This window comes from Trichoplax adhaerens, genomic scaffold (assembly GCF_000150275.1).
Source record: "Trichoplax adhaerens TRIADscaffold_3 genomic scaffold, whole genome shotgun sequence".
NCBI lineage: Eukaryota > Metazoa > Placozoa > Uniplacotomia > Trichoplacea > Trichoplacidae > Trichoplax > Trichoplax adhaerens.
Window position 1 is genome coordinate 5976328 of NW_002060945.1, and position 16145 is coordinate 5992472.

Sequence of the window (16145 nt, forward strand, 5' to 3'; positions counted from 1 at the left end):
ACCTACGTTAGTACTCAAAAAATATTTAGGATTACACGAACTATAATACAATGAATACATTAAATTGGCTCGCAATTTACTGCATGACAAATATTAAGGATAGACTACTGTATGCATTCTTACGTATGAACGATATAAATAACTCTTTAATACTAAAATCTGATCCAAGAATTCCGCAGATAGATACCTATAAGGGTACAATAAATCGTATTTTAATTATAGGCATCATTTATTATTAAATGTCTTACTCCAATTGTGTTTCAGTAGTTCAATAATGTTAGAGTGGAGTAGTAACAGTTAGATTTTAACCGCACTTTAATTTCTAGGGTTAAAATAAAATTGCATTCTATTTATGGCTAACCTGATTTGCCCCTTTTATTCCTCGACTGCCTTTTCTTTTGTAATTTCTTTTAATTTTATCCAAGCATGTCAATACAAAATTAAATTTGCTTTCTTACGACTACTTCCAAGATCATACTGTTAATGTAGTGCCTTACAATAAACACTCAAGTTGTTGAGCTCGTATTGTAGTCAATAATTACGATTACAACCGAATTCTTACACAATAGTTCGAGAATTTTATCTAGTATTAGTTGAGATTCAGTATTATCGTAAATGCGGTACCCTACAATAAATACTTAAGTTGTTTGGTCGTTATCGTAGTCAATAATTAAAATTGTAACCGTATTATTTCATAGTACTCTAAAAATTTATTCTCCCATAGATTATGGATTTAGTACTATCCACTCCATTATCTCTTCTTTACTGAATTGCAATACCCTGTTGTTTTCATTTGTCATATCCTGTACAAACAATATTAATTCTCTTCTTTGTGTCCAACTTTCATGATTGTAAATCATTGCTGATATTTACTGAACTGCAGTAGCGGGGACAGTAAGTAATCGAAATTAATTCATGTAGTATTAAAATGATTAAATATGAATCATCACTTCTATTGATTTTAGACTGATTTTTATCGACTAAACTGAACTTTTCTTCTAAATTAAACATATCATATAATTATTATCTATCTTTCCTTACAGAGCGTGAGGCAATCTGAAATATCTTTCTAGTCGTTATACGTTAAACGCGCATCAAACTCTGCTGCCTGTAGTAGTGAGTTATTACGTTCAATTTTAAATAGTATTTTAGATTGAGCAATATCGATTGGACTACCAATCCTCTATTAAATTGAATACTAAATCACGTAAAAGTAATACAAATATATTTTATAATACTCTTGATGTAATTCTTACAGTAATACAGCTAACCTCCTTTAAGCTTCACGGTCTATGATTGGAATCCATTTATATCTGAATAGCAAATAAAGAATCATCATTTTTGTTGATTTTAGATTCAATATGCCAGTATTATCGACTAAGCTTTGTCCACACCTTTCTAAATTAAGAATAAATGTCACTTTTTCTTTCTTTAGAACATGTAAAACCATCTAAATTCTCTTTTTTGGAGCTGCTTTTCTCTTAATCATTAATAAATATATAAATACTAGTCCCCGTAATGGTTAATCGATCATATTACGATAAATTAAGGATTCCTTCTCATATTAGCAAATGCAAGCATTGTTTTCTATTCCTTTGAGCATTTAAAATTACCCTAATTATTTTCTAGGATTTATTTCTTACCACACTGCTAGTACTCACAGAGCTCTGCTCGATCCTCTTTATGATTAGTGATTTAATTAAAATCATAACTTTCAGACTGCTAATGTTAACCGGTTTCTTAGCATTTATTCGATTGTAAAGAAATATAAATGCTTGGGGTGCTGAAATAAGTCATCAATACCGAAAATAAATCACTAAAAAATTTATTTGTTATTGACATTTAAATCAAAATATAAACCTTCCATTTTATTCTTAACAATAACTTAGAAAAGATAGCGCCCCAAAAAAACATTCTGTCAATATTGGCCACGGTAAGAATAATTTCATTGACGTAATACTACCAAGATGCAATTCATTGTTCCTTCCTTTTCACTGTCATTTGTATATAAAAATCTTCTCTTATTCTCTCTGGCAGATAATTTTATAAATAGATTTACCATTACCAATAACTTAGTAAAAACTGTCGAGCTCTATGTATTCAGCTTCAAGTCCTAGAATTGGTTTGCTTGTCTTTAGATGATTAAACAACTGTTTACTTGTGAAAATAAACTCATTTATAGCTAAAATAATCTGATTTATTTGTCATTAAAGCAACAATAAATCAACATTACATTTGCAGGCTGCAACAGGAACTGCTCAATAAATTACTTCCCTCCATGCAACGGGCCTGGAAAAATTTTATTGAGCTGTCTCTGGCTGTATTCATGATTTTAAATGTACAGTAGTAAAGGATGAGATGAATTTAATTTAATAAACCCGGTGCTCCTATTTTATCATTAATAGGATCAATAACAATTTATTGCATAAAAAATTGAAGATACAAGATATCAGCGTAATCCTTCAAGTTGCCTTTAAATTTCGTATTCGCCAAATTTTCTAACATAGCTAATTTATCAATATATATCAAGATATTCTTGTAGTATTGAATAATACCAGTATATTAAATGTATTGAGAAAGGGAAGAAATAATTTTATTATTTAGTGAGAGAAATCTCATATCGATAATTTGCATTCTAGGATAAATTAGATTGAAATTTACTTACCAAGATATTACAATATTTATACTCATAAAACTGGGCAGTGTTTGAATAGAGAAAACCAGTGATTTTAGTAACTGCAATTTTTTTCTATGCTAAGACATTTCACGAAATATCAACACATGATAAGCAATAATTAAACGTAAAGATAAATTATCAAACTAATGACTTCACTTTAATATTACTAACACATTAACACTTGATGAACGATCCTGGCTAAGGCTGAAAAATCAAATAGCCAGCCAGTTGCTTATTTTGGTGATAATATTATATACAGTAGCAAATAGTACTTGATAAGGAATCCTTAACCTAGTATAAAAATAAATTACCAAATTACTGGTTTCACTTGCTGCTACTATTTAAGATATTATTATTCGATAAATTTTGTTTACAAGTATTTCGGTTATATACCATATTTCATTTTTACATCATCCGTACTAGATTACCATAAACGATCGAATTAAAATTAATGATTAAATTAATCCATGACTTTATTTTAATATCACTATAGTACTTAATAAGCAATATATAGAGAATTGCCAATGATCAGACAAAATTTTTTTGTTTTAATGTTATCACTTAGCAATAGCTATGCAAGCCATAAGACTTGACTTTCTCAAATACCCAAATATAAAATACGCTTTATCAATGCTACTATTTCCAGTAATGAATGTTTTGACGACGATCAATATTTTATCTTATCGTACAACAATGAATCTTTTTTTAAGAGCTAGTATCGCGCTATGATAAAAAGAATTATTGTTTAAGATACAAGATAGACAATGCATTTGTGTCAACTTATCTAATATTAATAGTTAGGTTATAATCATCGCTTCTTATCTTCCCTTCTACGTGACGAAATAAGATTTTTTCATAAATGCTAATACTAAAATCGATCCATAAAGCCCAAATTGAATTGCTTTGATTTTAGCCATCAGTTAAAGAAATATATCAAGCTTAATCTAGCCTGTATTGCCCGGTAACTATTACAGCTCATCAGAAATGTTAACATTGCCCCTAACAACATTTAAGTTATAACTATTAATTGCTGGCAGACATTTTCAATAGAATCATCATTTATCATACAGTAGCAAACGAAATCGAAATAATTTCTGATATTCGTCAATAGTATAATAACTAGATTCATTCGATTCAAAAATTAATTGCATAAGATCTGTCTTTTGCTGATGATACGATTAATATAGTGTATATTTTTTATTATGTAGTGAAAATGGTGACGGTAGGATATGAATTCCACAGATGTATGAGTACGTCACTGTCTGCAGTCTTCATATGATCTGTTTTAAGTTAGCTTTTATGATTCTGAAAAAAATTTATACCGCAGTAATCTTCAGAACTAGGCTGTGCTATTACCGTACATATTGTTTACGACATTGCCGTTTAGATACATTTCAAATTTTAGATCACTATCGATTGTAATGAATTAATTTATAACAAACCAATTCTAGCTTTTAATAAGCTAGCTTGAAATTATTTGTGAAAACCGATTTATTTTCAATCTATACCGCCTATACAAATCGCTTTAGCTGGACGCGAGCGTATATTCGTATTGTAAAAGTGTTAACGAAAAAACTGTGAGGGACAATTGTAGATCAACTATCATTAGAATATGTTATCTAGTTTAAAAAAATTGAACCATCATGACTGCGGAACAGATAAAAGGAAACTGAAATAATAACGTTAACATGAATCAATTTATAAATAACAGTATTGCATGCAGTCTATAGCGGTTTTAATAATGTTGGTCAAATATGATGATTCTGTATACTTATCGGGACGAATAAATTAATATCCACCACCGGCTAAACTATTTATTGATACATACCACATGCTACTAAGGTCGATTCCGATACTATACTGTGAAACTAATTCGTAAGCATATAAGTTGTTAATATCACATTCAAAGTTAACCAGGAAAAAAGTGACTTAACCGAAAACAATATTCTATTCGAAGTTAAATGTTAGAGAACAAAGTTCTATTAATTGCTATATTTTCAAATCTTGAATGACCAAATTAATATCAAAATTTGAACTTTATCAGAAACCGAAAATGCTAGTGGCTTTTCGAACTATTATAAGATACACCCTCATTTCTATATTGTGAAAGGATTACTTTTGCTTAATTCGTAAATCTAGAGCTTACTAATTTTAATCATAAAATCTATATTAAACGGTGATAACCGGATTAGCAACACAACTACCCACGTAGAACTATATTTATCTAATGCCTTGTACATGGCAACCGATAAATAGTAGTATTCAAAGACGAGTATATAACAGCTGCTTTAATTTCACTCAGAATTTTCAGCTTACAATGATTTTTTAATAGTAAGCGTATTTATGTAATATTATTCATTTACACGATATCTTTTTAAATTGTCTACAACTGTAAAAATTCACATCCAGTACATAAATTATGATATTTATACTCGTATACTATTTTACCATCAATTAAAGTAATCAAGTTCATCCTCACAAACTCTGCTTTTAAACTCAGAGTCCCCAAGTTCAGTAGTATAGATGAGGAATAACCTTATAAAATACAGTATTTATTTTATTCAATGGAATTCATGCTAAAATTTTGTTTAAAAATTGGTTTTGTTTATATAATATCTTTTGCTTTTATCAATAGGTTAGATTTACATTAATTATCTTACTGTAACATACTAATAATCAATTACAGTTATCTATTTTATATTTCTAATTTTTTTTCGAATTGTAAGCTATCAAGTTGGATAAATAAGATAAGGAATATCTCTTCATAACACGGGTACGGTTTACATAAAAGCATTCCTGCTTTCTCATACTTGATCAATATATCACAGAGCTAGCAGGGCTGGATAGGTCGATTTTGATTGGATAATGCATAACTGAATGGGTTTATGGATGATCAATTTGTTTTTTACATTATAGATTATGTTGATCCTAATTTGAATAAGGGGTGGACTAACAATTGCAACACTTCCCTATTGATCCCCATACTTAAAGGGAGGATAATAATTGATTCTACTCTGACCTAAAATGACATAACTTCCTTCCTATTTCAACATAGGCGCTATGAATATCGCAAATCTATGCATAGTATGATGCCAAAGTTTCCTAGGATTAATATAACAGGATCAATAAAATTTAATTAATTCTTTATTTTACATTGACTTAAATACTCCTATATCTCACCGACGTTATTCATCGCTAAATAAATCATTCTTACTAGATAATATTGTGAATGAATTAGGAAAAATCATAAAATATATTTGTTATCGTAGATGTTTAATTTTGGATTGATTCCGTATCCATCCATCTTATCAATGTAGTTCACATTTCAGGTTATTACCTTATTACTAGTAAATAGCTAAGAGTTAAATGAAAAATCATAAAAATAAGTCCATTTTGTTAACCATTTCTATCTACATGATTTCAATATCGATGGATACCTTTATTTGTGATTGAATCATTGCTGCTAGATTGTCTTTTAATCAAAATACGCAAAACGATTTCCTTATTGTTATTGAAATTCTAACAGAATAAGTACATTAGAAAAAATGAAAACTGTATGGAAAGATATTATCTAGTCGTTTTTGCTAGATAACATTGTCTCAACTAAAAGTGTAGAAAATAAATAATAATCACATCGCTATCAGAATGTAAAGAAAATTGAAATTTCTACTCGATCGTATGCAAGGAATAAGTAGATATTTCTACTAGATAGTATTGTCTTAACTAAAAGTATAAAAATAAGTAATAATCATTTCGTTATCAGGATGTAAGTAAAATTGAAAATTCATGAAAAAATTTTGTTTGATTTCTGTTTTTCATGATTTAGGATATCACTCCTATATGATAACACTATCGTAATCAATACAAGAATCTGCGAAAATCATTCTTTCCTCGTTATTAAAGGGAAATGAAGTTACATGAATGATATTGTTTAATTTTTGTTCTTAAGCACATCATTCAACCTAGCTGCACTAGATAACATGATAGCATTCAAGATACGAGTATAAAATCATTCTCACATTCTCATAAAAACAGAAAAGGAAAATGATATTGCCAAATTATTATTGATAATGGAGTAGATTATCGCCCAAAGATAACATCACATCTAAACTGCATAAAAATGATTCTCTTATCTTTGCCTCAATAGATAAGAAAACGAAATTATATCGAGATGATATTATTTGATTGTTATCCATAGCAGAGGATATCATCTATACTACAGTAGATAACATTATAGCAATCAAGATATTTGAAATACAATGCTCTTATCGCCATCAAAACTGGAAGATAAGAAAAATTTACTACATGAATCGATATCGTTGAATTGTTATTTTTGTTGATGTTGTTATTTGCTTAATGATTGTTTACTTGACTAGTATTGAATTCGGCAAAGTCATTTTCATTTTCAATCACATCATCAATGTTGATGATAACGTAATCTAGAGGGGTTCCAACCCTGTCAACCCTTTACAATCGTTGACATTCTCTTTTTATCCATCACGACTTCCTTGTCTTTATCCCGTTATTGTTCATGTCTATATCGCAAAGTTAGGCTTGGCTATCATAACAAAAGTATAATTTTAAATAGAAGAAAGACATGTAATTTACCAAATAAAATTAATTCTAATCCACCCCTCCCTCCTAATCAATATCGTTCTTTATTAATCAACTTGACTATATTATCCTATATCATTTGAATCGATCAACATCTTTGATTGATTACGACGACGCTGGTCGAAAGCCCCATTTTGGCCACCTTTCCTTCTACAATTCGTTGCCAATTATTCTGTAGAGAAGCTCTTCAACTTGATTTTATTTGAGAAAGAAGGTAAGTGCATCGATCATTTATTTAATTTAAAAGTTCTACTCGGCCAACGATAATATTTCAACATCATACTCAACTAGTCCTCTTGATTGTGATATCAATATGATTTATTCTGCAATCATCTATATCATTCTTGATAGAGAAAAAAATTCGACGTAATCTTCTCCTCCAGATATAACCGTACCTACTTTATTTCCAGTTATCATTTTATTGATTCTTAAAGATTATTGTCGATTAATTTCATTCCCATATTGAAAATTCCTTGACTAATCAGCCAATCACTTTTTAGCCAAACTATTTGCATTGATTGCTATCAATAATGATAAAATCTGGATGATATTAACCCACCTCGACTATTTTTTAATCATGTAATATTTCTATCCAGAATTTTTAAAGTGGCGGCTCTTGTTTCTATACCGTACATAGCAATGATTTTACCTCCTATAGATCAATATTCAAATGAATGATTTATTTCTGCCCTAAAAAATTTTCGGTATATTGACTGAATAAATTTTTACGAGAACTCATCTTGGCTCTACATCAAATGATTGTATTTATTGCTATTCATGATGATAGATACCGGTATATATGTTAAGTCCCTATGTAGATCTTCATAGTATTCAATTCATTTCTGATACTATGCTAACCAATAATGATAAATCCTGGGTGATATTGATCCAACTCGATTATTTCTATTTTATTTCTATAATATTTCTATCTAGACTTTAAAAATCTCGATTTTTGCTTCTATACCTTATAGCATTGATTTACAACACCAGTGAATAAATATCGCAATGAATAATTTATTTTCGCATTAAAAATTTCTCGGTATATTGACTGAACGAATTTTACAAGACCTCATATCCCACATCAAATAAATGTATTTATTGCTATCTATGATGAAAAGTGCCTATGTAGATCTTCATAATGTCTAATTCAAATGGTATGGTATGGTGCGGTAATTTTACAGTATTCTCAATTTAAGGGCAAATATTAATCAAGATCTTACACCTTGATACCCACGCTTAACTTATTTTATTATTAATTTTTCAAAGATCAATAACAGGATAAGGGTTTGCATTTCTAAATTAAAAATTTTTGAATATCCTAACTAATGGCTTTGATAGAATAGATCAGTAGGTTTTATTCCCATTTACTACCATCGAGATAATGAATCCTTAATAGGGCCTTTATATTATACATTTCTACTGTATTATTACAATATCTGTATACCATTCCAATCCAGAAAGAAGGATTCTAAAAAGCTGATTTTATGTCTTACTGTAAATTAGTTCAAATGCTAGTTTAGTGTTATCTTTATATCATCCATTTCTACTGTACTATTACAATATTCATATAGCATTTGAATCTACAAAGAAAGACTCTAAAAACTGATTTATGTCTACTACAACGGATTCAATGTTGGATCACTTTTGAAAGCAAATATTCTAGGGAAGGTTTTTCTTTCGTCTAAAAATTTTCAAACTCGTTTACTGGCCACTTCACCGGAAATTATTGTCATTTTAGCTGACATTATTTGCATACTGATATCAAAATTACTCCTAGAAACTCTACTCCTGGATTATCTGATCATTTTAAACAACTTATATTGAACATCTACAGACTGGTAAAGCACTACAGACACTTAAATTATTCTAAAGTATGTTAGATAATTTCTTCTGCCATAGTTAGTTGTCCCTTAGTTGATGTAACTCGCACTTTATCATTTATAACCTTGAATTCCCATCCATGTTCCATGAAGAAACTCAACTGTGGAGCAAGATTAATCTACCCATTGACTGCGGTATAAAGACTTGTAAAGCATACAGGCACTTTCATAAAATATTTCCGTAAAAGATTAGTAATATGTTCCTAGTAGCTCCTAGACATATTAATTAAAGACCTTTTTCAATAGTTGATCCTCTCTTTACTCTATATTATTTGCATTTTTCTATTGATAGCGACGAATCTTGCTTCAAGTCGCTCAAATTCTACCTTATTACCAGTTTCTTTAACCTGTCCATTTAGAGTAAATTGGCACTTTTTAATTGCTATCCTTTATTAATTAACCAATTCTACTACAATTAGCGATCAATTTTTGCCTCAAATTTTGCTTCTAGGTTATCCGATCATTTTTCTAATCTGCCGATTTAGAAAAATTAAAATCTGTAATTACTAATAGGTGATAAAAGGATAAATGATGTAGAATCTCAGTAGTAGTAACTATTAAATTTATTGACATATTTTTCATTTTGTAGCTGTTTATTTTTGGCCAATCTTTTTATTTAAGGTAAATGTAGAGCTAATTTAGTCGGCATCGGAATATTGTCTTGAGTTATGAAAAAGGAAGAGAATAATTTAACGATTATATCCAATTAGCGATATCCAAAACAATCTATCATCAAGTTTTTAATCATTTTAATTATTATAAGCCATTACACCATTGAGATCTTTACGTTATATTACGATATTACTTAACGGATAATTTTTAATCCATTTGAGATTCAATTTCCAACATTTTTCCGTATACTCCCTGATTTTATACCGTAAGATATTGAAGATAGATACTTCTAAAATATAAACTAAATTTATCGTCCTTGAATTTATAAGGCATAGTTATAGACTAATAAACTGAGATTTTTCATCTCCAATAAATATGATTTTAGCCGGAATTATTTTTCTTCTTTGACTTCTTGACAGAAAATAGAACAGAGTTATGTCGTAGGATTATTTTTTATAACTTTTTCGTCTATTTCAGTCCAATTTACGTTTTCTTCCAAACCCTTCTTATAATTGATGCTACAAAATTTCTTTATGGAGCTCTTTTCCATCCATTTTTTCGCCTGTTCTATGATTAAAAGGGACCCTTACCGCAGAATAAATATGATTTTATTCAATTTCCTTCACCCTAATACACTTTCTATGTTGATTTGATTAAGAGATAGAAATCGTAGAAGTTTAGAGATAGTATCGCGTGTTTTACTGTTTTGCTAATATAGACTAGCTTACACGGACTTTTTTAAATATTGTAATAAAGCAGATTTTTATCTTTAGTTTTCGTAGGTCTAACTTTATTGTGAGTTAGTAAACTAATAGAGAATAAGATATAGTCTGCCGTATTACACCGCTTAATAGTGTTTATTGCCTATTAAGTGATCAAAGAAAATGAAATGCTCACTTAACTCTTAACGAGAGCTTTTATCTAATTTATGACTTAAGATGAGACTATAAGATAAAGGAATAATAATTTTACTAAAATTATTCTCCTCTTAACTTTTAGCCATCATTTCACTCATTTCTTAATTAAAAAAATAGGAATCTTACTTAGAATCAACATGATTTTTATCCAGTTGACATCCTCTTCCTTTTCATTTTTATAATAAATGTGGCGGAAATCTGTTATAATGATTTCTTAATAACTATATTTATCCATTATTCATCATAGAAGATAACTCTTTCCTTTAGAATCAAAGCGGTTTGGCAATTTTTATTTTCCTTTCCTCATCATCTTTACGAATCTATTAGATAAAACGGAATTCCACTATCAATTTATTTCTTATTAACTATTTCCATCTGCTAATGGCTCATATAAGCGAACACTCTTAGTCAGAAATGATTAAGGCTTACTAAATTTACTTTCCCACACACTTGTTCATTTTTTTATCATTTTAAAATTATATACCAGATATCGTAAAATACTACCGTAGGGCTTCATTTTCACAGGAATCTTACTTAGTTTTCTTTAATTACGGTACATCAATAAGATCAAGATTTTATCCCTTAAATCGAATAAGAATATCTATTGTACCTATCTAAGCTTTATTGATTTCATTTAATTTATTTAAATAGCAATCAAGGGAAAGTAAATGGAAGGAAAAACTATAGTTACAATTGCTATTGCAATCTTCTCCTTATTCTTCTATCCTAACTTTATTCCCATTTGATCGAAATTTTTCCCTTGTATCCCAACCTTTCATACTTTTTAGTAAAACAAAATATCTAAATTTCTGCTTAATTGGCGAACTATACTATATTATACAGCCATGGTTTTAAGCAAAGATTGCACTTTAATCTAATCTAACTCACTTTTACAGTATAGTTAAAGGATTGCCTAACCTTCCATTTTCAAGAAGTTTTACCATTCAGTAAGAGAAATCAGCTTGATCAGCTTAAATCATGATAAATCGAGATAGCGTGTTCATTTATCATTCTATGTTAATTTCATATATTTTAAAAATTATCTTACATCTCTGATAGCAGTGTTTTTGCTACATTACTCGTATATGCTTGACTAAATTAAAATCCTGATCACAGATTAACTTTTAGCATTTCCAGATGGAAAAGTTTACCAATACAGTCGTAACATTTGTTATACGATAAAGATCCATCACTACAAAATATTGATGAAATAGAATCTCTAGCTATTCCATATTATTTAACTAATTTAATTTGCCATCAATAAAGAAAGATAGCTACGGTATAAGGTATTATTGCAATAAAATCTACAGTTATTCTACGACCAGTTTAGGTTGTCATGAAAGATAGTAACTTAACTGCAAGTTAATAGTAATATATAATCAGTAACTAAGTTACGGTATTCAGACGATTTAATTTATAGCTATCCTGCCCTATGCTCCTTTAGCCAGAATAATACCAATCGTTCCTGATCTAATTTACTCGTCTTTTAGGATCAAAGACAGTATAACATGGATGAAAATACAAGAGGACAATCGTTTGGATTTCGAGCAGGCTATCAGATGGCGATAGTCACTTTTGCCGTTAATATAGATACTATGCTACGATTTCCTCATTACTGCATGTATTATGGAGGAGGTAATCACTACTGCATTTTTCATACAGAATTAATTAGAGTTCCACTGTCTTAGCAACTTGTATTTAATTTTACTGTATGATTGTTAATCTTAAGTACAGCTATTTCTTGATGATATTTGTTCATATTTACTATTTATTTCTGCATTATAAGTATTTTAAAAGCATCTTAAATGCCTTTTACAAACTCTACATTTTGCAGGTGCTTTCTTTATCCCATATTTCCTAGCAATGATCATTCTAGGTGTATTTTCAGTTTATCTGGAAACATTAATTGGGCAAATCACCAAGCTAGGACCATTACAAGCTTGGAATAAGTTATTACCACCGATGAAAGGTATCGCCAAAAATTAGTAAATGGCTAGAAAGGGCCTATCATAGTGTCAAAATTTGACTCAATTATTTTTTGGCAAGTTAATGGTATAGCATTTTAAACCACGAATTGACGCCAAATATGATAATTTATCAATATTAAATATTATAGCAGTATAATATTGCTTAAATTAAGATCGATACTTTAGAAAATTGGCCAGCATCAGAAGAAATTATAAATTGTTAGTATTATACCGAGCTAATATCAACATTTTATTAATACATACTCAGCCTTAAAAAGCTAATAGAAGTAGGTTATGATTTACTCATTCTTCAAATATTATACCTAGGGTAATATCCATTAATCACTAAATAATTCAGCGTAGATGGGCCTAACTGAAGCCATACCATGATTCATTAGCGTAAAAGATTAGCGTAATCTTACACTTAAGCTAATATTAAATACTATATTCAAGCATAATATAGTTTCTAAGTATTATGGGCGTCAATATGATTTTAAACAAATAACCAATATTTCAAACTAGATGTATACTAATGATATCGTAATGTTATTAGTAGGTAAAAGCAAATTCTCTTAACATGTTTCTCTACATTGAAATCATATCTAGGTCTTGGATTTTTATATTGCTTATTTGGCTTATTTACCATGGCATATTATTTCGCAAATATGTCCTATGCCCTTTATTACTTCTATTTAGTCAATGCTAATACCTTTAATATTTCAACATGTAACAATACTTGGAATTCACCAAATTGTACAGTATCGTACAATTTTTCCTGTCTACCCAATACAACTCTACCAAGCAACGTTTCTATGACCATGCTACCAACTACTCTACCTACAACACAAGCAGCGACAGTGATGAATTCAACACCTGTAGGTAATTTATCCAACATCACAACTACTCCAGTAACACCATTAATACCATGCCCTCAGTACAAAGGTTTGATGTCCAATTTAGCAGAAGCTGAATTTTTCAGGTAAGAAACAGCATGGTATTAAAATTGAATGCTAGGATAGAGCATTTAGTATTCTTTCTATCTCGTTTGTATAAATTTTTCGCAGATGTTTATAATTAAAGAAAATTTACTGAGAGATAATCTTATGATCATTACCTTCAAATACCTGTTGTTCACATGTCTAATATTTCTGTAAATCTAAAAGCTATGCCTTGGAGAGATCCTTCTATTTATGCTATCGGATCATCTTTGAATACCTGTTACTCACGGGTTCATTATGGTCTCTAGGCTGCATTATTCGCCTTTTCCGATAGCATATCACTTTCAAATACCTGCCAATCATATATCTACTATAGCAACCCTTTTACTTGAGAGCTACAGCGTGCTATGTAGACGCTATATCTCTATTTGATGAACCTTGTATCTTGTCACTTTCGAATATTCAGTGTCTGATCTATTTCATCATCATCGTAACAGTTCTTTAGGTTTTACTAGTAAAATCTATACACCATATTCTAATTCGTTGCTCTGGTCTATTATTTGCATATTTTTAAGAAATTATGCCTTCGAAGGTACTCCTGCTCCTAATCAACTTGGCTCATTAATTCCATCGCTAGTGGCCTGCTCATTGATCGCGTGGTTGATTACATTTGTAATCATGTTAGTTGGCCTGAGATCTTTGCGATTTGTATGTTCTATAAGCTATTTCCATATTATAAGATTAATTATTTCCCTCATTGTTCCTAATAGTACTGTCTAAAGCACAATCGCCCACTTATAGACTCTACCTAAATATCTATTAGTACAGTAATCCAATGCTATACAGTCGTAGTTTCTATTAAACTATTGATATTTTGCAATTTACAAGTATACACCTATGTCCTGTACGAGTATTTGCATTAAATTGAATTTAATAAGGATAATTCTGTCTAACTTTGCTGTCAATATGGGTCAATTTTAGTTACCTTCAATTTATGGAGCTAAAAACTGTTACGGATAATTTGATAGTAATAATAAAATAAGATATTCGTTTCATTACATCTATTTCTATCTCTATTAAATCTGTACTATAAAAGTAATGTAATAATATAGTTGAAGATATTGACCTTTCACTAACTTCTTTTTCTGCTACCCAACATATCATAAAGTTCATTTCTTATCTTTATCAAATCTTCTAAATTAGTTTGGTTTCCTCCTTGTCATTCTATCATTTGCATTTATCATCATGATGATTATCGTCATTCAAGATTTAGATGGAGCAAGAGATGGTATTTTATATTTGGTAACACCTCATTATAGCTACTTGCTCCAGCCTAGTACATGGGCTATTGCTGGACTTCATGCAATATGGACTTTATCGGTGGGCTATGGTACTTACGCCCATTTTGGCTATCGAAATAAAGCCAATACTAATCCGTTTTGGTATAAAAATATTCGCTTTACCACAATTCACTACTATTAAACGTGTTAATCTATCATGGATATGTTTTTAGCTGAACATTTATTTATTTTTTAATCTATCAAAAATTAGGAGCGCATTAATTACAGTCGCTATTGTGGCATTTTTTCAATTTTTTGTGGCTTATTGTATATTTGCTTACGTTGGCTTTATTGGCAAGCAGACTAATCAACTGAAATTTGTGCTACAAAACCTGGATCAAGGTAAACCATCGTCATCCTGGATGTATGTCTTTAATTTATCCAAAGTTGTATCGCCAATGTACATTAGTTACACAATATCCGTGACAGTTTTTCATAGCTATCTATAAACTTTATTTGTATTACACCGTAGTTCATGTCCTACATTCAGGCATAATGTAATTTCTAATATGACTGTCTATACTAAAAGTGAAAATAATAATATTATCTTATCCTGTATAACTATTAGGTATTGGTTTGCTATTTATAATCCTACCCATCTTTACCAATTTTATTCCTGAAATGGTTCATTGGTTGGGATTTTATTATATTATATTTGTTCTAATTGCTGCTGGAACTCAGGTAGCTTCTATAATTTATTAACTGTTAATACAATGTTACCAAACATATAGCAAATGGTAGAGTTCTATCAACGGCATACATTTCAAATTGATAAAATGATATGCTTAAGCATACTAGTGGCATCACACTTAATTCTTTGTGATAGGAATCGATTCTTTTAATGCTCGAATATTTGCTTGCCGCAAATATTCTCTTGAAGATTTAAGAAATTTGATAATTATAATTATAAGTAGCATTCTAATCCAGAGCCTATAATTATGAATAATATATCTTATTCCAGTACCCATAGTGCCCGAAACATTCTTATATCTAAATTCGAATTCTTTAGTATTCGATTGATTATAATATGCCTATATCCTTAGAATGGCTAGTTTAATAATTCTTATAAAATGAAGATATTCTAGTCTAGTATCTATGATAATCATTTTCATATCTGAATTTGAGTTTTTTAGTATTCAGCAGATTATAGTTCGTTTATACCTTTAGAACGGTAAGTTTAAGAGCTCTTTAAAAATGATA

The 16145-nt window shown here is 29.6% G+C and overlaps 1 protein-coding gene across 1 annotated transcript in view; it reads left to right on the top strand.

Annotated features, from left to right (window-relative positions):
- Positions 1-15087, top strand: part of TRIADDRAFT_22904 (uncharacterized protein) — a gene marked incomplete at both ends in the record, with an annotated part of 45916 nt that extends 30829 nt beyond the window's left edge. The window contains 5 exons of the mRNA XM_002110499.1: positions 12270-12335; positions 12535-12669; positions 13274-13444; positions 14111-14313; positions 14809-15087. Coding sequence (XP_002110535.1) covers positions 12270-12335; positions 12535-12669; positions 13274-13444; positions 14111-14313; positions 14809-15087 — 854 coding nt within the window. The remainder of the gene's footprint in view (positions 1-12269; positions 12336-12534; positions 12670-13273; positions 13445-14110; positions 14314-14808) is intronic.
- Between the last annotated feature and the right edge of the window lie 1058 nt (positions 15088-16145).